The 22,390-nt window shown below is 43.7% G+C and overlaps 1 protein-coding gene across 1 annotated transcript in view; it reads left to right on the top strand.

Annotated features, from left to right (window-relative positions):
* tango6 (transport and golgi organization 6 homolog) overlaps positions 1–22,390 on the top strand; it is a 33,974-nt gene that overhangs the window by 4,529 nt on the left and 7,055 nt on the right. Inside the window, exons 4-18 of the mRNA XM_080002344.1 lie at positions 190–861; positions 1,168–1,284; positions 1,543–1,690; positions 3,028–3,134; positions 3,751–3,913; positions 4,973–5,040; positions 5,217–5,329; positions 6,748–6,924; positions 7,105–7,231; positions 7,310–7,528; positions 14,765–14,908; positions 15,051–15,599; positions 17,639–17,696; positions 17,798–17,956; positions 21,157–21,308. Coding sequence (XP_079858470.1) covers positions 190–861; positions 1,168–1,284; positions 1,543–1,690; positions 3,028–3,134; positions 3,751–3,913; positions 4,973–5,040; positions 5,217–5,329; positions 6,748–6,924; positions 7,105–7,231; positions 7,310–7,528; positions 14,765–14,908; positions 15,051–15,599; positions 17,639–17,696; positions 17,798–17,956; positions 21,157–21,308 — 2,973 coding nt within the window. The remainder of the gene's footprint in view (positions 1–189; positions 862–1,167; positions 1,285–1,542; positions 1,691–3,027; positions 3,135–3,750; positions 3,914–4,972; positions 5,041–5,216; positions 5,330–6,747; positions 6,925–7,104; positions 7,232–7,309; positions 7,529–14,764; positions 14,909–15,050; positions 15,600–17,638; positions 17,697–17,797; positions 17,957–21,156; positions 21,309–22,390) is intronic.

The raw sequence follows: 22,390 nt of genomic DNA, 5'->3' as shown, positions 1-22,390 counted from the left end.
AGAGAGAGGATCCCCACAAATGATCCCTATGATAGCACTGTAATAATATTGAGCGGTATTGTTGCACAGGCCATGAGAAATCAGTTATTGGTGACTATATCTGCCTACAGCAATGTGGGGAGATGTAGTGTATGTAATTACTTAGACAGCATCTCATTCATTTTATTGATCGATTTATTTCCCCCAGAGGGTTCTGCTAGCGATGCTCCATCACAACAGGAAGCCCTGTCGGTGGCGCTGCAGGCCAACAGAGCCACGCTGCTGGGGCGGCTGCAGAGTGACCCGGGCCTGGATGAGGTGAGGAGGCTAAGGGAGGAGGTGGGGGCCGAGGCGGCTTGGCTCTCCCTCCCCACGGAGGATGTTGTGTGGGCCTTCGCACAGGAGTGTCTCCTACTCCTCCTCACCCTGGCACGCCACCTCTCCACTGAGGTGGAGCTCTTCGAGCGGAGCCGGGCACCAGCCCCCGCCAGGCTTCGCACCCCGGAGGCGGCCCCGCCCCTCCCGCCGGATGTCCTCAGCGTGACCCAGGAGAAAACGCTGGCGGTGGCCCTCCAGTTCGCCGTCTCCCTAGGGCTCTGCCCATACCTTGTGCCCGGGGTGGGCGTGGCCCTGGGTCAGCGCTCGGCATTCGGGGCCTTGGTGGGAGGATTGGTGCGCCGTGATGCCCCGCCGCTGGCAGAGCGCCGCCTGCTGGCAGACCGCCGCCTTCTGGCCACCACTAGGGTCCTCCTGCGGTTGGCCGAGCTTGGCTCCCTCGCCACACTGGTCCTCACACGGCATCTGGGCGATATCCTGGCGGCCCTGTGCCAGCTGGGTTACCGACCTCAGTGGCCTGATGGAGGCGCAGCTGACCGAGAGAAGGTTAATGCTTTCACATCTTCCTTTTTTATACCCCGTCTTCATTCAGCACATAAATGGGCCTCTAATTAATTCCCGGGGCGTGGGTGACACAAATAAATAAAGGCCCGCCTCAAATACAGACCGGGGCAAAAATCAAGGATGGATAAACTCCCAGTTTCTTTTAAATAATGTGCATGCCAGTTAAGCATAATGTACATTCCTGTGGTTTGAGCAGCCGATAACACCTATCGCCTTTTGGGAAACAGTGGTGTATGCAGTATGTTGACTTCTGACTTTTATTTTTTATTTTATTATTTTTTAATACAGGGGGTCAGTGTAGAAGACTGCACAGGCTGCAGGGAGGCCCTGAGAAGTCTCCTGGGTAAAGTCTACCAACCCATGGTGATCAAAGAGCTGCTGATCCTCCAGGGCCGACCCAAACAGGTAGAGTTGAATGTATGGATTAAATTATATCCTGATAAGGGTTTCACTCCTAATACACACCCAGTCTTGCTGTCACACATGCATGTGACCCAGCACACACACTCATCCATGATATCAACTAAGAGGCAGTCAGCAGATTCAACTGTCCACTTTAAAGATGATAAACAATGCGACTGGCTATCAAAAATAAAAGATAAAAGATTCTCTTTCTGCCTCTCCTTGTCATACCCAACCCCCAACCCACACCCCCTATCCCAGGTGGGTCCCAGCGCCCCGCCTGGAAGGCCATCCACTAGGGCAGCTCCGGCCTGGCTGAGGTGCCTCTGCGGTCAGCTGCTGTCTGAGCGTCTGATGCAGCCTAAAGGGGTCCAGGCTGTAGTCAGGGCCATCTTGGAGGAGGGGACAGGTACCAACTGCCCAATTCTTCTGTATCTGAACTTATGGGTCACATGTGTTAGAGCTAAATAATTAATCAAATTCAAACCGTCATCGCAATGTAATAGAATGTAATTTTCAAATCACAAAAGCCGCAATTCAAAAAATATGTAAACTAATAAACCGGGGACGGTAGCTCAGGAGGTAGAGCTGGTCGTCTAGTAATCTAAAGGTTGCTGGTTGGATCCCAGGCTCCTCCTGCTAGCATGCTGTAGTGTCCTTGAGCAAGACACTTAACCCCTAATTGCTCCTGATGGCTGCGTCCGTCGGTGTTTGAATAATTGTAAGTCGCTTTGGATAAAAGCGTCTGCTAAATGTAATGTAATTATATTTTTTTATTTAATGTGTTTTCATGTTGTTGTTTTTTTAAATACACGATTGAACCCAGTGATACTTAACCCACGGTGCGCAAGCAGTATGCGGCTCTTTTATGACTAGTTGCGGCTCGTTAAAGTGAATTCTAAATGGGTATTTCAATAAATTTTGTCTGAGACATTGTCTGCAGTATTCAAAACTGAATTTCCCATTAGCCACATCAACCTATAACAGACTCCCAACCGGGCCACACGAGACCACCGTGTCCAAATCCTCCATTGGTTTCCATGCTACAAGCACCACAACAACCTCCATGCAATTAATAAATAGAAAAAACAACTTTTATATCAATCAACTTTCTTTTAAGCCATTAATCCTCAGCCTTAATTTAAGTGCGATATTCCAGATAACAAGGCATCTACCGCAGCGACCGCAGCAGACATGCGTGGTAGAGTCGGCTCGCCACTTTTTCTACGTAACTTCCAGTTTCCCAAATACATTTGTACATAATTTGTGTATAATAATACATAATACATTTGGGGGTGCATTGGTAATAAAAACATGGTAAAAATTGTATGGTAATGGTAGTAATAATAAATTGCAATCATTGCATACATCATGCTTTTTATTCCTTAATAAGATATTACTAGTAGCCGTATTTTAAAATGCTTAATGGAGGATGCTTGATGGAGGAATGAGATGTTTGAGGAATTTGGCTCTTGCAAAAATATTTTTTGTTAATGTGGCTCCTGAGCTGGCAGTACCACTGTTAAAGAAGGATTTATTGTTTATGTTTAGTGTTTAGTCCATCTTTCAAATGGAATCGAAATGTACTTATAGAGTACCTTTCATCCAGCAAGTGAAGTATATATACATCAAAATCAGATCCTTCTTTTATACCATCTCAGGATCCACATGTTTTTAACTCTCTTTACCCTCTTCTCAGTTTGTGTGTATCTCAAATGAGGTGTCACTCCCTGCCGTGTCCACTAGGGGGCGAGTCTGACTGGAGAAAGTGTGACGGCGTGGCCAGGATCCTCGCAGCCTGTCCGCAGCAGTCCATCTCAGCAGAGAGCTACTACAGACAGGTCTGCCCTCAGGTAAGATGGAAACATTGCATTTGAAAGCACAAAGTGAAAGTTGAGAGATTTAAACTCACAATTAGGCATTTTTGCTGCAAATCACATCGTCATATCATAGAAAAGCACATATTGGGACTAGGTGATTTGAATTAACCTGTATTGGAAGACCATACATATTTACTTCAAGGAAAGTTATTTTATTTTTCTAGCATGTTGCAGCAGTATTAACAGCTGAAAACACCATGAATCTTTTAACGCTGTACTATCGAGAAACGTACCAAGTTGCTGCAGTTTCTCGCTGTGCTTATTTTAGTCCAATGGGGCAAACATCTAAGCCTTACACAAAATGTGAAATGTCCTTTTCCTAAAACAGGAACCTTGTGTCTTTCTGTATTTCTGCAGTACATTCAAAGTGTAGGGAACTTTATCGCCTGATCATATGTGATGATCTGTTCTTATTGTAATTCATTTACCACATAAACACACTTGACAGTGTCTCTGCCAGGTGCCACAGTGACAGCGATTTAAATTTGATTCCTAATCTTTGTAAATTCGTCTCACCATTTTAATGTTGCCACTCAAGCTCGTCTCTGCAGTCTACTTTGTAACGCGCCTTGAAATGTGGTCTGGCCAGATCCTAGACCTCCTGCACTTCAGAGACAAGCTGACAGCACTGCAGTTCCAGCAGGTGGCCACCAGGGCAGTGCTGGCCATAGTGGAGGAGAAGCCACAGTTCGGCCAGCAGTATATCTCTGACGCCCTCCTTGGTCCCCTGCAACGCTGCATCCTCGCTACCGGTGGGTTCCAAATCTGTTGCTTTCTACTTCCTTTGGGTTCTTTTAAAGGGGACCTATCATGAAAAACTAACATTTTCAGTGCATGAAACAAACCATCCAGATTTTCAACACTTATGTACGTCATTTAGGGCCTCAGTAGAATTAGAACTGCAGCCTATTTGAGGAACTCCACCCACAGCTGGAGCGCCACTGCTGGTATCAAAGCTAAGCGCTAATTATGGGAACTGCTCTGTTGTTGAGCAGCGCAAATCTTTTAAAAGAAAGAGGAATAAATACTAACTGTCCATGACACAACTGCAGCAGATAAGGGAAATGTAAATATTTAAAAAAAAATTGTGCTGTATGTTGCTTTCTTAAAAATATATATATTTTTTTTAAGTATGCGCAATGTGTTTTTCTTGCAGATGTATTTTTTTATTTTTTTCATTTTATTTTCAGATGTTTTCCGAATTAAACAAACAAAAAAAAAAAGCCCTGTGTGGTGTCCTAATTTTGTGTCCCGTGCAATGCAACCAGCAGTGTAGCAGTGCCCTTGCCTTATAAAAGTTAGAACAAACTTTTAAATTAGGCCTTGTAGATCTAATATGAGTGAAGATTCAGCAACTGGATGGCTTATTTCTCGCCTCATATTTGTTCAGAAACAATGGTGCATTCAGATTTTGGTGGACTTATAAGGTGAAATAAGTAAAGGTTTACTTACTTCATACAACGGGCTCACAGAACTGGAGTTTAGTTCCGGAGTGTGTGCGGGATGTGGGACAACAGCATTTTCATTTAAAGCACACACAAAAGTACACACTGAAACAGAACGTCAGGAACAGGGGGGTTATAAAGGGATGTTAGAATGGCTAGAAGGCATAATCTGACTAGTATTTTTAGCAAAAAACTTTAAACATGTTTTGGGAACCTCAGAGACTTATATTACCTGTCTACCTGTTTAAAAGGAGCATAATAGGTCCCCTTTAATAATTTCTGTGCTATAGGTTGTGTGTCTGTGATTTATTTTAAACTCTTGTTGTTGTTTGTTAACAATTTGTTTCTTTTTGTTTTCCTGCCCAGGCGAGTGTAATCCAGAGGCCACGGTGGAGGAATTGGAGCTGACACGCTGTATTGAAGATGTGTACAAGGTAAGGGTCAGAGTCAGGGTCCTATTAAACTACGTTTTTATAAAGCTTCTTGAGCGAGGCGAGCCGAATAAATAAGAATTTTCGCCACAACTTACGAAATTTTCTTTAAATGCATGAGTAACCTCTGTCTCCCTTTGCTTGCCCCCCTCATGTCCGCATACTTGCCTCGTTGCCAGATCTGGGTTGTAGGGAACAGTCAGTCTGTTCCTCTGTTGAAGGCTCTGGACGCGGTGCTCCCTGTGGTGTTCTCCCTGTTCTGTTTCACCAAGCAGAATATCTCCCACCTGCGGTATGTCCTCGCCCATTCCGGCTTATTGTCCTCTGCCGTTCTTTTTTTGACTTTTCTTGACTTTTTTTTTTGTTACGCCAGTCTAGCAGTTTTTTTGTGAAAGGGAGCTTTTTATTTTAATTCACACTTTTAATTATCGAAAGCCGACACCAAAATAAGTGTGTTGAGATACGTTTTTTAAACTTGGATCAACCTGCTAAAAATAGGCGATTGACAAAAAAAATATAAAAAAATAATAATAATAATAATTCCCATTGCCAGGAGAAATGTGTTTTTTTTTTTTCTGGTGCATCACGTTCAATGTTATGAACACGCCAGAAAAGGGACGTGTTTGTGATGAGACACGGTTCCAGTGTGATTGGGAACAAAACAGTAGAGGAGACAGCATCTTAAACAAACAATGACGTAAAACTGTAAAACCTGAAAAAAGAATTTTGAGCCATTCAAAAGAATTGGATCGTTCATGAACAACCGAACACTACAGTATGGAGTGCCCGTGTGCGGGTGCTCCATACTGCTTCTACCGGTGCTGCTGGTGGGGAGTGGGGACCGGCGGGGGGCGCGGGGGTCCTCTGCTGTGCTTCCCACGGTGGATCCACACACTCACAACATTTTTCCTTTCCCAATGGTGACAAATGCCGGATGTTAGCGAGTGTTACTGGGTTTTTGGTGCCGTGGGAAAGGGGTATGAGTGGAGACATCCAGGTTGTTGGAGTCAGACTGGCATGTTTAGACATTGTATTATTTTATACGACAAACAGATGCAGGGAGGGTTAGAAGGTAGGTACGGCTGGTTCGGCTCAGAGAAAACACTTGGATTAAGAAAGTATGGAAGGTCGTAAAGATCGTAAGAGATGAAAGTAAAGAGAGGAATTAAAAGTCCTGCGTCTTAAGAGAGGAATTAAAGTTGAGGGGACTGTAATGTGAGAGTTTCTGATAATTGAATATTAGTGTCAATTGTGTGTGGGGGGGTGGGGAATAAAAAAAAAAAAAAAATTTTTTTTTTTTTTATAAAACGCTGTTAAAATATTACTTAGCGATCTCCACGTAATGTGTGGAATAAAATGCTAGTGCACCATCTTAAAGTAAAGGCAACCTCCAGTGGTGTTGTATTTTGTCCAGTGTAACAGAATTTCATTGATGTCAAGGTCTCGTGAAAATGGTACTTTAATATAACATTCAACATCACTCTCCTTATTGACAGTGACACCAGTAGCCTAGTGTTGGTTCCTATTTCGCTGGTTGCCGTGGTGCAGCTAATGTGTAATGGTCAATTACAAGCCACGCTCCTCTTTTCCCCTTGGAGGGAAAATATGAGTATGAAAATGTGAGCTTCACAGCCGTGAAGTGGCCTCCGAATGCCTCAACCATTCAGTAAATCGCCATTGTTTGACTTCATATGGTGTTGGGCTCCACAGCGCCCCATGCCGGGAGATCTCGCTGTGGTACCTGGGCCATGCCGAGCCCACCCAGGCCCTCTCGGCGCTGAGGCTGCTGTCTGGCTTGGGCGGGCAGCCCTGTGGTGCGGGGCCCGAGTTCCACTTCACCCTTGGCAGTGAGGGCGGGGCCAAGCTGAGTCCCAGAAAGACGCATAGGTGGGTTTAATCAATATAATCATGTTGTGTGGCAGATGAGTTCCGATGGCACATTCAATTAACTTTCCGCATCAGCCATATACTGGTTATATCGGTTATTGTCAAACGGCTTCAAGTCTAAATTGACTTTGAATTTGATTGTAATCAATTGGTTATTTCTTCTTCTTTACCACTGACAAGCGATGAGGAAGAGGCGTTGTTCGAGCGCCTATCAGGGGAACAGTGGAGGCTGGAATGTCTGGTGCAACTGCTAGCAGGGCTCAAGGACAGCGACCTGCCAGGGGACTTCTTCCTGGAGCTGTTGCAGGTATATGTTATTTCTTCACCCTAATTACCTCAGTATCCGGCATCTTTCTGCGAACACTCACCGCTCCCACTATGATAGGAGCTGACTCGTTGGGCTGAAGAAGTGGAGGAGGAGGAAGAAGAAGAAGAAGAGGAGGAGGGGGGGAATGTGGACCTGGGTTCCATGACCCTGTTGGAGGTGGAGCAGCACCTGTCGGGGTGTGCTGCAGGGCACGGTCAGAGGCTCTCTGTGCTCCAAGTGCTGGCGGCCCTGTGCGAGGGCCTGCCGCATACCGTGCTGCTGAGGGAAACCACACAGGTGTGTGTGTGTGTGTGTGTGTGTGTGTGTGTGTGTGTGTGTGTGTGTGTGTGTGTGTGTGTGTGTGTGTGTGTGTGTGTGTGTGTGTGTGTGTGTGTGTGTGTGTGTGTGTGCGCGCGCGCATAAGGTGTTTTTTTTTCTATTTTTTCCAGCTATACAAACACATCACAAGTTGATGCTTGCTCTTCGGTCTTGCCCATTCATTGATATCATGTATCTTCTTTCAGTGGTATAGAAACCATGAAATGAAGGCATATTATGATACAGTGTTCCATTTTAATGATAAGAAAGCATAACCAAAAACATATGATGCTATGTGGTCTGGAAATTTTAGGCAGTTCATTTCTGGTGCATCATATTTTGCATTACATTATAGTTCAGTCTGATGAGCCTGAGTTGGACTCATATATATATATATATATAACACACACACACACTATTCACAAAAAGTTAGGGATATTCGGCTTTCGGGTGAAATTTCAGGATGAACCTAAAATGCACTATAACCTTTACAGGTGAACTTAATTTGACCTTCTCTAAACTTTTGAATGCACATGTCCAACTGTTCAATGTTTCAGTACTTTTTGCACAACTTGCTGTTCTCTAACAAGGAGCTGAATGGCAAAATTCACAACAGGTGTTTGATCCATGAATTGACCAATACATTTCCTGGTTCAATTAGAATTGGTATTTAAACAGTTCTCTTCAACCTGCTGTTCACATTTTGACATCATGAGACCAAGACGACACCTAACAACTGATCAACAGTACCTCACCATTGTAAGCTTCAAACAGGATGTTCTCAGAGGGAAGTGACCACTGAGCTTAGTGTCACAGAGTGTTATCAGCAGGTTCCAACAGAGATACAGAGACTGGAAGAGTCACAGAAAGACATAGAAGTGGACGTCCTTTGGCCACATCCCACACTGATGAGCGCTTCATTGTGAACAGTGCCCTGCGGAACCGGATGATGAATGCCACTCAACTCCAGACACATTTAAGGGAGGTGAGAGGCACCCAAGTGTCACGTCAGACCATTCGAAACCATTGACATCAGCGTGGTCTGCGTGCTAGACAACCTGCAAGGGTACCTGACCACACCACCAGGCACAGGCATCATCGTCTTGCATGGGCCAGGGAGCATTTACACTGGACGAGGGACCAGTGGCCTCAGTGCTGTTCTCCGATGAAAGTCGATTCACGTTGAGCAGAAATGATGGCCGCCAACGATGTTGGAGACGTCAAGGAGAGCGCTATGCATCAGCCACTGTTGTCACCAGACGAGCCTTTGGTGGTGGTGGTGTTACAGTGTGGGCAGGTGTGTCTAGTCAATACAGAACTGCCCTACACTTTGTGAATGGTACAGTACAAGCCCATACTACCTGAATAACATCATTCATCCAGTCATTGTGCCCCTGCATGAACAACACAGGCCTCATTTCATCTTCATGGACGACAATGCTCCAGCTCATGGAGGGAACGGCTGCTGGAGACTGGGGCACCTCAAATGGAGTGGCCTGCACTTTCTCCAGACCTGAATCCCATAGAAAACCTATGGGATCAGCTGAGTGGCCGTGTAGAGGCTCGTAACTCTGTACCCCAGAACCTCAATGACCTGAGGGCCGCCCTTCAAGAGGAGCGGGGTGCCATGCCTCAGCAGATGATATAATGATATTCATGATATAATATCACTGTAGTGTGAACTTTTTACATTTTCCATAAATTTCACCCGAAAGCCAAATATCCCTCACTTTTTGTGAGTAGTGTATATGGTGTTCCTAATAAAGTGCTGTGTGTGTGTGTGTGTGTGTGTGTGTGTGTGTGTGTGTGTGTGTGTGTGTGTGTGTGTGTGTGTGTGTGTGTGTGTGTGTGTGTGTGTGTGTGTGTGTGTGTGTGTGTGTGTGTGTGTGTGTGTGTGTGTGTGTGTGATACCCCCAGCACTTTATTAGGCACACTATAGTAATACTGGGTAGGGCCTCCATTTCCTCTCAAAACAGCATCATTTCTTCTTGGCATTTATTCCACAAGTTGTTGGAAACATTCCTTTTAGATTCCGGTCCATGTTGACATGATTACATCACACAATTCCTGGAGATTTGTCAGCTGCCCATTCATCTTGCAAATCTCCCCTTTTTCACATCCCAAAGGTGTTCTATTTGATTCAGATCCGGTGACTGGGAAGGCCACTGAAGAACATTGAACTCACTGTCATGTTCATAAAACCAGTTTGAGAAGACTTTTGCTTTGTGACATCGTGCTTTATCATGCTGGAAGTAGCCATTAGAAGATGGGTAAATTGTGGCCATGAAGGGATGCACTTGGTCAGCAATAATACATTTAGTCCTCACTTAACGACCGACCTGTTTATGGACCGTTCAGACTTACGACCAGCTCTCTGACCAGTCTGTATTGTGCGCTGCGTACAATACCGCAGCGTCTCGGCGTCAAGCATCTCATCGCGCATCACCCTTTCTCAGTCTGTCTCGTTCCTGCAGTCGGTCAGTATTCACTACACTAGAGTTCGCAATCCTCACGCCCCCTTACCGTGAGATAACGGGTGTGTTGCCCTGGTATGAAATGCACTTTCGAAATAAAGTGTGACTTGACTCTCTTATCAACCAATAGCTTAACGACCTGGCCGTAGGAACGGAAATCGGACGTTAAGTGAGGAGTACCTGTACTCAAATTCGCTGTGGCATTCAAGTGATGATTGATTGATATCAATGGGCCCAAAGTGTGGCAAGAAAACCACACCATTACACCACTGCCACCAGCCTGGACTTTTGACACAAGGCATGTTGGGTCCATGGATTCATGCTGTTTCCGCCAAATTCTGACCCTACCATCTGTGTGCCTCAGCAGAAATCGAGGTTCATGAGATTTTTCCAGTCTCCAACTGTTCGGTTTTTGTGCTCACTCCACCTCAGCTTTCTGTTCTTAGCTGACAGAAGTGGAACCTGATGTGGTCTTCTGTTGTTGTAGCAGCTCATCCGCCATAAGGTTCAATGTGTTGCACTGCATGAAAAAACGGATTCTGGCCCCATGTACACCTGCAAACCTCACTGAATCCCAGGAATGAATGGCTGTTTGCAGCCTGTGAAGTCCGAGAAGGCTGAGGTTTGTTGAGAACAAACCACTGGTGGGGGTGGTGGGGACTCTAAGAATCTGAATAGCAGTGAAACTTTCAGGTTAGAACCTCCCTCACTTCAGCATTGGATGAAACCACCACTTTCAAAAAGAAAAATCCCTCGTGATTGGTTGATACATCTGTCCCTATTGGTGTCCCTGGGCCATTAATTATAAAACAGGTTTTGGTAAACCCCTCCATTATAATAATAATAATAATAATCATAATAATAATCATAATAAATATAGCTGCAGGCAGCAATACAGTGTCCTGTTTAGTAATCGTAAGTTACATATTACAGGTTTCCGAGGTTCCCGAATCTGCGCTCTGTGGTTAAATGCAGGGACGTTTGACGTCTGAAACGCAGCACAATTTCAGAGTTTACTCTGAAATTGTTAGTTAAATAGTTAACTCCCCCGGGTCTATTGTCTCACACATATACACACACACATATATGCTATATACTATACCATAACTATTCTCTGGCTTTATATCTGACACACTACCTGGTTGCTCATCTTGTTTCTTCAGTACTTTCTTTTTAATATTGTGACTGACCTTGATGACTGGATTTTTGAACAATGTCTTCTTTATTGTCCTAGATTTTCGGTGATATTTCTGTGCGTAATTACCATTGCACGGCTTTTATTTTTCCGACATTACGTCGATTTTGAACTCCTTATTGAGTCAAACATTACAGTTTTTTTGAGGGATGCTCAGTTTACATTTCAAGGATTATTTCCTGTTCTTTTGTTATTAATCCTGCCAAGTAATGTCGATCAAGGATTTAAAATATCAATAAAACACATCTACGAGGTAAGAAGCTATATAAATTCACACGTAAATCTGTAGTTTGGTCATTTTAAAAGACTACACAGAGACCATTTTCACGCCGCTGTATGGACTCGGTCCAACTAGGAATTCTCAATCGGAATCTGTACATTTGTAGTCAATATGATTACGTCATAAAGCGTCTTTCTGTTAATCTCACCTCGTTCAATTTCGAACGTGTGACATATTTTGGGTCAGATTTGTTTGGTTTTTCGCGAATATCTGCTCCGTATGTGGATAAATTTGGATGAACCTTTGACCACATGGTCTTTGTGCCCAATTCAAACAAGACATCAACCATGTTCGTGTGTTATGCAGAAGTTGGTTTTCCAGATAGTCTTAGGCTTCAAAACTCAGAATTTTGTTTTCTTTTTCCTCCTTACAATAACAATAAGGGATCCAGGGCCCTGCGGGCTGGACCCTTAATAATAAATATAGCTGCAGGCAGCAATACACAGGGTCAAGTTTATTTGTTTTGGGTACGTATTACAGTTTTCTGGGTTCTCTGAAACAAAAGTTACAAACACTGTGGATTTACGTCTGGACCAATCAACATGCACTTACATCTGAATGTTGCTCTTCTGGCGTTCAGTTGAAATATGCCTGAAAAATGGTGTTTTAAGAATTACGATCGTTCCTGGATGACAGTGTGGACACAAAAGAAAAGGTTGGATCCTCCAATGGTTCTTTAAACTTCCAGTGGTGCGAAAACGTCTTCTTTGAATGATTATAGTTTCCGGGGTTTTGTAAAATGCAGCACAAGTTGCAGTTTTCTGAGTTTCCTTTGAACGCAGCCCTGGCTCAAGCTGTCTGCCTAGAGCTGCAATACACGGGGTCCAGTTTAGTCGTCTTAGATACGTATTTCAGTTCTCCGGATTCTGTGAAATGTAGCACGAGTTACAGTTTTTGAGTAATGTATCATGAGTTCAAATTTTTTGATTTTTACGACAATTTAGAGACAAACCATGGATTTATATGGCATTTGTTCAGTTTTCTTCAATTTTCTGTGAATTTTTATAGTTCAATCAATATTTGTTGATACAAATGTAAATTGGTGTGAATCAAACTTGGACGACAATACGTATGAAACATTTCAAGGATACCTCAACCAATGATCATAAGTTCCACCTGCTTATATTAACCCAAAACTGATGAATGCCACATGCCACTAACACCAAGTTTAAGGAATCCGATTTCTTTAACCCCAGCTCATCCGAGGGGAGTTTGCCATCGTTTCAGAAGAGCCCTTTGAGGAGGGGTGACCTATGTGTTACTACCAGGTCACTCTGCCACCGCAGGAACGCTCTGTACTTTTGGAACTTGGCCAAAGAAAAATGCGCTTGGCAAGCGCAAACGAGCTGGGGCTCACTGCACAAGGGTCAGAATGTCTGTACAAGGCAGTAGGACTGGTTCATTACACACCATGACGGTATGAAACCAGAACTCCACAGCCCAAGATAAGAAATGTCAGAGATCAGAGCTGTTCCGATTATTACGTAATTGCCCGATCACTACTGCTGAAATCGAATGTTCAACCTAATCATGAAATGTATAAATGGTTCTTCCTCATGAGATGGATGTGTAGTATTGCTCCATTACAGGCTTAGAATTAAAATAACAAATTCTTGAACAAGACCATTTCATGTCATTACAACCGAGACATAAATCATTGATTTAGGACATAAAATCAAAAAATCATAGGACATAAAACAGGACAATTCAATTGTTAATCGCTATTATTCTTATGGCAACTAAAATGTCACGATTGCAACATCTCTAATGGGAGAATACACCTTGAGCTAAAAATAGCAAAGCAATCGTAACATCCATATTATCTGACTGTGACAAAATACGCTGTGTTCTCCCAGAATTTAGCTCGTTTGATTTCCTTCCTAATTTACTATTTTTGTGTCAACGACACCTTGTAGGTTAAAACAGCTTTTAAGTTACTTCCATTTTGGCCCTAAAGCGTCATAACTTGTTTTAAAACTTCCCTTTGAAAAGTGCCTTTGGGAATTGGCACCGCCTTGTTAAATAGTTGGTCTTTAGGCTGTTGTTCCCCCGCCATTCAGCATATTTTTAAAAACACCTTTTCCTCCCCGGGGATTAGTTCTAATGGAAGCAGGCCAGGAGTTACTGCCATCCAGAAATAGCTTGTCTGCTGCTGGCTGCTTTTCTGGGCTGTTGGCAGCCCTTCTGATAGGAAGGATGGATGGGCCACTCGGTCTGCTAAATGTTTTTATTATTATTATTTTTATTATTGTTATTATTATTATTATTTCTGTGTGGATACCTGGTTCACTGCCTGACTGCTGCTATGGCCACTCTGCCAGAGAAAAAAAACAACATGATTTCACCGATTTAAGGGGGGAAACCGATAAACTGACCCAGATTCAGTGGGTAATCTCCTATTTTAGGCTTTCCTTGTCTTTGTCTTTGAGGGTCTGGATAGGGCTGTGATCATTCCTGTCCTGTATTACCCTGAGAAATAATGTTCAGGAAGGCAATATTTAACTCTGTCACCACACCAGAGAGTCAATTGATGTTTGAAGTCCGAGTCCATATGCACAAATGTGATTAAATTCACGAAATTGACCAAAGACAAGAGGGGTGAGAGTTCCGTGGAGCAGTTTATGAAAGGCAGGTGATAAGCCTTAAGAATCCATAGGTCTGAAAAAGTACTTGTATGGATTGGATTTAGTCATGAAAGACAATTGAACGTTGAAATTCTTTATATAGGTACTCCTCACTTAACGACCTACCTGTTAAACGACCATTGGGACTTACGACCAGCTCTCTGACCAGTCTGTATTGTACTAAAAACAGGTACTCCTTACTTAACGACCAAGTTTTGTTCCTAGGACCAGGTCATTAAGTGTATTGGTCGATAAGCGAGGACCCGTGTTATTTCATGGTAAGGTGGTGTGCCATTGCCAACGGTAGTGTTGTGAATACTGACAGACTGTGGGAATGAGACTGACAACAGTGATGAGATGTATACAGTGTATATAGTATATATAGTGTTTTTAGTGTATATAGTGTATAAAGTATACAAAGGGTGATGTGCGATGAGATGCTTGATGCTGAGACGCAATGGCCACGCCCCCTTTCCGTGAAATAACACGGGTCCTCGCTTATCGACCAAATCGCTTAACAACCTGGTCCTTGGAACGCAACTCGGTCGTTAAGTGAGAAGTACGTGTATTTAATCAACAATAAATCTAAAGCTAGAGAAATGTCATCTAAACATTCTTGTTTCTTGCTTTCTTTCCTTCCAGGTTGTGGACTTCATGGTGTCCCTGCTCCAGAGGGCCTGTGTAGCTCTGGGTCGGGCCCCTGGTTCTGGAGCTGAGAACCCAGTGGAGAGCCAAACTCTCGGCATGGGTATGGGCCTGGTAGCCACCCTGCTCTCTGAACCTCAGGTACTCATTACTAACCATAGAATTACTTACTTATTTACATATCCATCTCCAATTGAATGCACACCACTCCATTTTTTATGTTACACCCTGAACACCCTTTTCCTTTGTCTGCTCGTTTATTTTTTGTTATTGCGTCCCACAGCTCAGTGCTGAGGACTACACCTGCATGTCCAGGTTGCTCCCGTCTCTGGAGCAGCTTTCGCAGAAGCACCCCGACGTGGTCTTCCAGAAGCTGGCGTCGGGTTTAAGAGCAGTCATTGCTACGCATGGTGTCTACAGGCCTGAGAACCTTCTGCCTGCCAGCCAGCGCTCCAGAGGGTCTGAAACGTTGCAAAACCGCAGGAGCGAAACACAGACTCTAAAAAAAGACAAAAACGAAGAAATTTCATCATGTCTCGCCGCTGACACTAGCGGCGCTGGAGTTGGGACCCAAGCTGACACTGAGGCTGGAGACCGGCAGACACCCCAACGTGTCCCCAGGCGGAATTGGAATGCACAGCCCATGGGGGGAGACCGCTGTTCCGACCTCCAGGACGATCCGGGCTGTCCTGCTGCCAAGGCCTTTCCTGATTGGCTGCTGGAGGCATGTGACCCTGACGTGCCGACCAGAGCGGTGGCACTGAGGGCCCTGACGAGGATGGTGCGGGAGAAGGACTCTGAGGCCGTCCATAACCAGGAAAAAGTCCTCACAGTGAGTTTTTTTTCTTTGTTTTGTTAATATAGTTATGACTTAATACTTGATATAAGTTAACCTAGTAAAATGAGTTAGGTGAGGTAAATATGAGTGCTTCCTCCACAACACAAACACCACTGCTAAGAAAATTGGAAAACATTGATATCATACCTTCAACTGTATTCCAAACAGCCAAATTGCGTTGACCAATATAAGCTACTACTACTACTAGCAACTATACCCCCATTTATTTTATGTAATTAAGGTAGGATAAAAATATAAGCAATAGGATAAGAAATACAATTTAAAAAAAAGGAATTAAAAAAAAAAAAAAGAATTTCTCTCTTTATATATATTTTATTTATAGAGAGAAATTGACAAATGGACAATGACAAATTTCTCTATTATGTGACTTTTCTTCATTTCATAGATCCCAAAATATGCAGTTTGTGTGTTGTTGTTGTTTTTAATATTACGTTTGGAAGTAAAATTTCCTACATGCCAAATAAGAAAATAATACAAATAATACAATTTTGGCTTTTTGTACAGACCAGAAACTCAACAACGATTAAAATAAATAAATTATCCCTTCCTACATGTACACAGAGACAACACTGTATGTTTAATTAATGAGCCAGTCCAACATCCACCCCGGGGGGGTGGTCGGCGGACGGTCACAGTCTCTGGGGACTTGTTATGGTGGCATGGGTATGAGAAGGGAGAGAGCGCATCATATTAGCTATTCACTGTAATGAGATCCTCCCACTCCCCGTCCTGCTGTGTCCAACTTTGACGGCTGTAGACCCCCTACTGGTGCGCCATGGGGCTCGCTTATCGATCACCTACCCCCCTCTTTCTCTCTCGCTCTCTCTCCCTTTCTCTCTCATCTTTTTTTTGGGAGGGCCTCCTCCTTTCGACCTTCTACCTTTGCTCAAACATGGTTAACAATATTTTGTCCTTATTTTAAATTAATGACGCTTCTAACTTTGACCAACCTTTTTCTTTCCATGATATCTATAGTACAGACATTTCATCTTATATATCTACCAAATTGTATTGACTATCTAAACACTGTGTTATGTGCATTACACTGGAAGTCCAAGAATTCCCTTTCAAACTGTAGCGTTTACCAGGGTCTTTGCTCAAAGATAGTCACCTTGTCTCTCAAGTTGGCCTTCTTCTGCTCATCTCTTGAGGTGGTGGGGATATTTCCTCAACTGAGGTGCTGTTTTTTTTTGTTGTTTTTTTTTGATGTTGAGCCATTTACAGTTTACTGAGCGCAACTAGCTACGCTAGTTTATCGAATTCACAAGGGTCTTCAACCTCTTGTTCAGGGCTCCTCCATAGATCTCTAGATCTCATCAGGAGACCTCCTTCACCTGGGGTGTAGTGTCTGGATTATTCCCTTTGATAACAGCCCTATTGTACTTCGATTATTATATGTTCGTGCCCAATTGCTTGTCCTCCAGGGCATTGGTTGGTATCTGGAGACCACCTCAAAGCAGTTGGAGGAGCTACTCTAGGGGTTGCACAGGAGTCCTCAGTAATATGTAGAAAGCTTCGATTTCACATTACCTCACTAGATTTGAAAGAATAGCTAGTCTTTACTCTTCTTGTCGCTAGCTTTGTCTCGGGTAACAAATACCATATTAAATACCAAAGTAAACCAAGCAAAGATTTCAGTGATGTGGTATGTTGTATGTTGGGACATAAAGTCTTCAAAATGTATGAAAATATGCTTTCTATATTCACGCCCTTTAGAGGCCAACTTCTGTTTTTTATTTGTACATTGTAGCGACATTTATTATTTCCGTCACTTCCTGCAGCTTAACTGATTAAACGCTGAGCGACATACATTTCCGACAAATTCAATTTTAGCACCAAAAGTACCACATTTTAAGCTATTGTTAAAACGGCACTTTTAAACAGCAGGAAGTGTAGTTGACTGAAGGCTGCATTAAATTAACAATAAGACGAGGTAGAAAGACCTGTATATATGCATGTATATTATGCATTTGTAGTCATTAACCCAAATGATGCATGTCCATACCCTCCAGCTCTTCATGGAAAACCTGGAGCATGAAGACTCCTTTGTCTACCTGTCTGCCGTCCAAGGTAAAAGAGCACGTGCAGTGAATGTTTGTATTATTTGACCATAAATGGAGTTTAATTAAGGGGGCTACTGTCTGATTTATGTGTTTGTTTACGTCTTGCAGGCCTGGCCGTGCTAGCGGACTCCTTCCCAAACAGGATCTTGCAAAGGCTCGTGGGAGACTTCCGGAACGGACCGTCCCTTCTCAACTCCCACAAGGAGCGCTCGCTGGAGACCCGACTCAAAGTGGGAGAAGTCCTGATGAGGACCAGCAGGGCCATGGGTGAGGGTCATCCCACAGCATGTACTATACATGCTGCTTGTTTTTGCTCACTGTTGCACTGTTGTCCCTTTTCAAAGACTGTTTCTTCCATTAAGGTGAGAACTAGGAGTCATGTCCATGCTAACCTCAAATTTAGTGGTTAAAAGCTAATTAACTACATATAGTGGCATTAGCTTGTAAAGACCATGGCACAAAAGCTGCAGTTCATGTGTATGTGTGCGCATGCCCGTTCTCCACTGCAGGCCTATTTCAGAAGGGGTGCTCTGTGGTTGAACGAAATAGGTTCCCTCTGATAGAATTTGTTTTACATTTTTATTTTTTTCCAACCACTCTCTGTTGTTGTCTGCCAGATAGCCATCGTACCACTTTCCTCAGACAATTGGGGGGCTGTATCCTCCCTGAGGGATTTGGAAAGACCCTCGGCTAGCCATGCACAGACCACCAGCCAGCCAGACAGAGACAGAGAGAGACACTATGTTGTTTCTGTGTTTACTCCCATCTACTCTATACACACACTCTCGTCCTCACTAGCCACCAGCAAGTGGGCCAAGGTTGTCTTTTGCCAGGCCGTGTCTTTATTATTAATTGACTTGTGAGGTGAAGTTAATGTTGACGAAACCGTGGATTGGCCCCTGCTCTGTTGCTCTTCTCCTTTTACCTAAAGCCATTTTCACCGACCACCAATGGTCAATGAAAATGCACATTTGACATAGAGAAACCGTTGTCAAGTTCACTGTGTTTTCAGCCAAAGCATGTGGATGTCATAATACCTCTGTTTAGCAGGAGGATACTTATATACAAAGCCACAAAGCTATTCATTTAATTATCTTACTCCATTGACAGCCCCCTTAAACAAAGTGGACCACGAGCTTATTGTGCATAATCACCGGGTGTCGTGACATTTCACTGCATATATGTATGACTATATGTAAGTGACAAATATTCTCTTGAGCTTGAGCATCTCCACACCCTTTCCTCTCATTGAATTTAAGAAGAACTTTGTCATTGCTCACTTGTTTTGGTCAAAATGGAAGAAGTTGAAAATTCCCATATAGGCAGGATACAGTATATATGATTTGAGAAGTATATAGATCTCTCAAATGGAGTTTATACATGTGAAAATTCCATCATTTATGTGAGACACAATATTTGTTCCATATATTTTCCTTATACCATTAGGTGTGTGTCAACGCCAAACTTGTACACATTCAACAACACCTAACCCTTTCGCTTTACTCGCATCAGTTACAGCAGTGGCCATCATTTCAGATGTGCTGCATAGGAGTGGATGCTTTAACTGTTGTGGGACAAGCCACTCAGTTTATATGGGTTTGGGCTTTCTTAAATGTGTGCGAGTCCCTGTGTTTAGGATTGACACTGAGGTGTGAATGTGAAATAATCTGAATAGCTTGGCATGTGTCCATGTGTGTATGTGTGCATGCGTAGTTGTGTTACTGAACTGGGCCAACACAACCAGCTGTAGGGCACTTATCCCATCCAGGCCACATGGTTGGAACGGGTCCACCCGGCTCCTCAGTTTTCTGCCCCATTGCCTCTCCATAGAGTCCATTGGCTCTCCCAGCGCTTGGCTGGTGGCGCTATAAACACGCTATTATGCTTTGTCTGACCCTTCAATGTCTCCCTCTCACTGGCTGTTTCTTTTTGTGTCTATCTGTCTGTCTTTTTCTTTTTCCAGGTGCCTTTATCTCTGACCAGATAAACGGCCCAATAAATAAAAGCTAAAGCAGTATGAGCCTTTCTTTTGGAGCACTTTGGAGTGCTTCGCTGGTAGCTGAGCAACACCTGAAGACACACACACACACCTTTTTCAGCCAGACTAAGCTGGAACTACCAGATGTTCTAAACTGCTATGCTGCCGCCATTGAGGCAGTTCACACCGGACTGTAGGGAATAAAATTGATGTAGTGTCACCTGTTGGTTTCTGAAGAGATGATTTGAAGTCTCGCATTTGGCTTTATGCTCGCCACCATCTTGGTAGGAAATGGGACAAAGCATTCTTAGTTTGCAGAGTCTTGGTGTTTTGCAGTGGAGAGTGAAACCACCAGACAGTCAGAAAGGCAGAATCATCGCCATCTTGCTCGAATGCGAACAAGATAAGACAATAGAGGCCTCTCAATCAAGACAATGATGGCCTGAAATATACCTCTCTACGAGCCTTGATATCCTCTTTATGGTACACCCATTTTCAAATTCACAACCAAGACACCCATCAGAAGAAGTTAACTTGGGTCTTCTAAATCTATCGATTTTATATTTCTAGCAAGAACTTTCTTCTTTTTCCATTGACTTACATTAAGTCTTAAGTCATTGAGTCCAGCATCTTGGGGCCATTTTCTGAACTACAGCCAATGGCTTCCACATTGGCTTCAACACTAAACTGTAATAGTTGTCATTTGGTTCACACTAGCAAGATGTGGATTCATTGTCTTGTCTGTACGCCATCAACAATGGAATAAACCTTTTTTTAAAGGGGGAGCGGCTGGATGGGGTGTCTGGTTGGTTGTGGTGGGGTGGGCCTCGCCCTTGCGCGGGGCAGGTGTCGATCTGTCGGCATGGGACCTGGCTCCGGGGCTGTGGTCCGGCTTCTGCGACTGCGTCTTGTGCCTGCACATGGGGGTGGGTTGTATGTGTGTGCCTCAGGGGTGCAGGGTCTCCTCCCTTGGAGCCAGGTGTGGGTGTTGTTCTGCGGGCTTTCGGCTTCTCTTGCGGTCTTCTGTGGCTACAGGGCGGGGTGCTCGGGGCTTTCCTGCAGCCGTGGGGTGTCTGTACAGCTAAAGGACTCAGGCGTGGTTTTGGGGCCTTTTCAGCTGCTTGGAGGCACTACGATATAACACCGACCTTATACACCAGAACCAACTGTGACAAGTCCCATACGCTCACCGGTGGGCACTTTACACTCACACACATCACACACACATACAGGCGGTCTCATCACAGGCACACAGTCACTACCAGCACCTGCTTTGAACACACCCCAACACCCTCCTGGTTACACATTACAACATTCAAGACAAGTGTGAACCTGAAAGCATGATGATTGCTGGACTTCTGTTTCAATATGAACAAAGATATGGTGTTGGGCCAGTTTGACACGTGTTAAAATGTTGGTTCCACCACCATCTCTAGTGTTGGAGATTCCTCCCTTTCTAAAAACTGCCCCCCCCCCCCCCCCCCCCCAGGTGAGCTGGCGCCCCACCTGGGCCGCCCGCTGATCGAGGCCTTCCTGCAGGGGACCCGGGATGAGGACCAGACGGTGCGGGCCAGCTGCCTGTCAAACCTGGGGGAGCTGTGCCAGAGGTTGGACTACGCCCTGGGACCACTGGCTCAGGAGGTGAAGTGGCAGGGGTGGGCAATGGGCTGTGCAGAAAGGTCTGTTTAGGAGGTGAATGCCCTGTTATGTAGGAGGGAAGCACGGTTCCACCTCACCTTCTTGATGGAGGTGCTTTGAAATAACAAACAATAAAAATGATAAATATTGCTGCAGGCAGCAATAAACAGGGTCCTTTAGTCCTGTTTTGTGCCTATTACAGTTTCTGTGACTAATTACAATTTCACGCGTTTCTAGTACATGAATGCATTATTCATTTCCACACGAGTTTCTGCAAATTCATGTTTTTTTGTGTCCAAGTTTTTCGATGGGTTACAATTCCCATGATTCGTAAATGGTTGCCGTTTTTACGAGGTTATTTGCAATTCTCAGGATACAATTTTTGCGATTAATTCCGAGAATAGAACTCATCATGCACTTGCTGATTTTGTATCTTACCACTTCCGCGAATCCGGCAAAGTAAAGAGGACCACAACACCGCATCCTACACGGGGATATATCAGAATACAATGTCTTCATTTACGAAAAGACTAAAGAGATAAAGTCAGATATGTTACCAGGTAAGACGGAACATAAACACATACATACATGCCTAGTTTGTAATCTCTAACCGCTACAGACTGATGGAGTCTACACCACGCACGACCCGAATGAACATACGGAACCTGCACATTTAGAGCAAATTGGGTGATGATGTCATTAAGCGTCTTATTCTAAAATAATCGCGTTCCATTACCCAATCGTTACGTCGTACGTAGCAGCACGAAGGTTCGGCTACTTTTGATCAAAATTTTTTATTTAATTTAATTTTTTTTTTGTAATTAATTAATCACTTTTTTTCTTATTAAGACTGAAGCTTGTAATAATGGATATAATATTCAAATGTAAAATCCCGGAATGAATGTAGAGTCAACACAAAGGAAGTATATTTAAATTCAAATACTATAGTTTAATAGCATTTTTTTAACTTTGAACGACAGATTTCCAATAAAACCATTAAGGCCATCAAAATTGACTGTCAGCTTGAAGGCATATTTCTTATAATATAAATGATAATTAAGGTACTATCAATATGTTTTTATCAA

Source organism: Zeus faber, assembly GCF_960531495.2.
Source record: "Zeus faber genome assembly, chromosome: 6".
Lineage (NCBI taxonomy): Eukaryota > Metazoa > Chordata > Actinopteri > Zeiformes > Zeidae > Zeus > Zeus faber.
The sequence above is the reverse complement of the archived record's forward strand: the minus strand, read 5'-3'. Positions and strand labels throughout refer to the sequence as shown.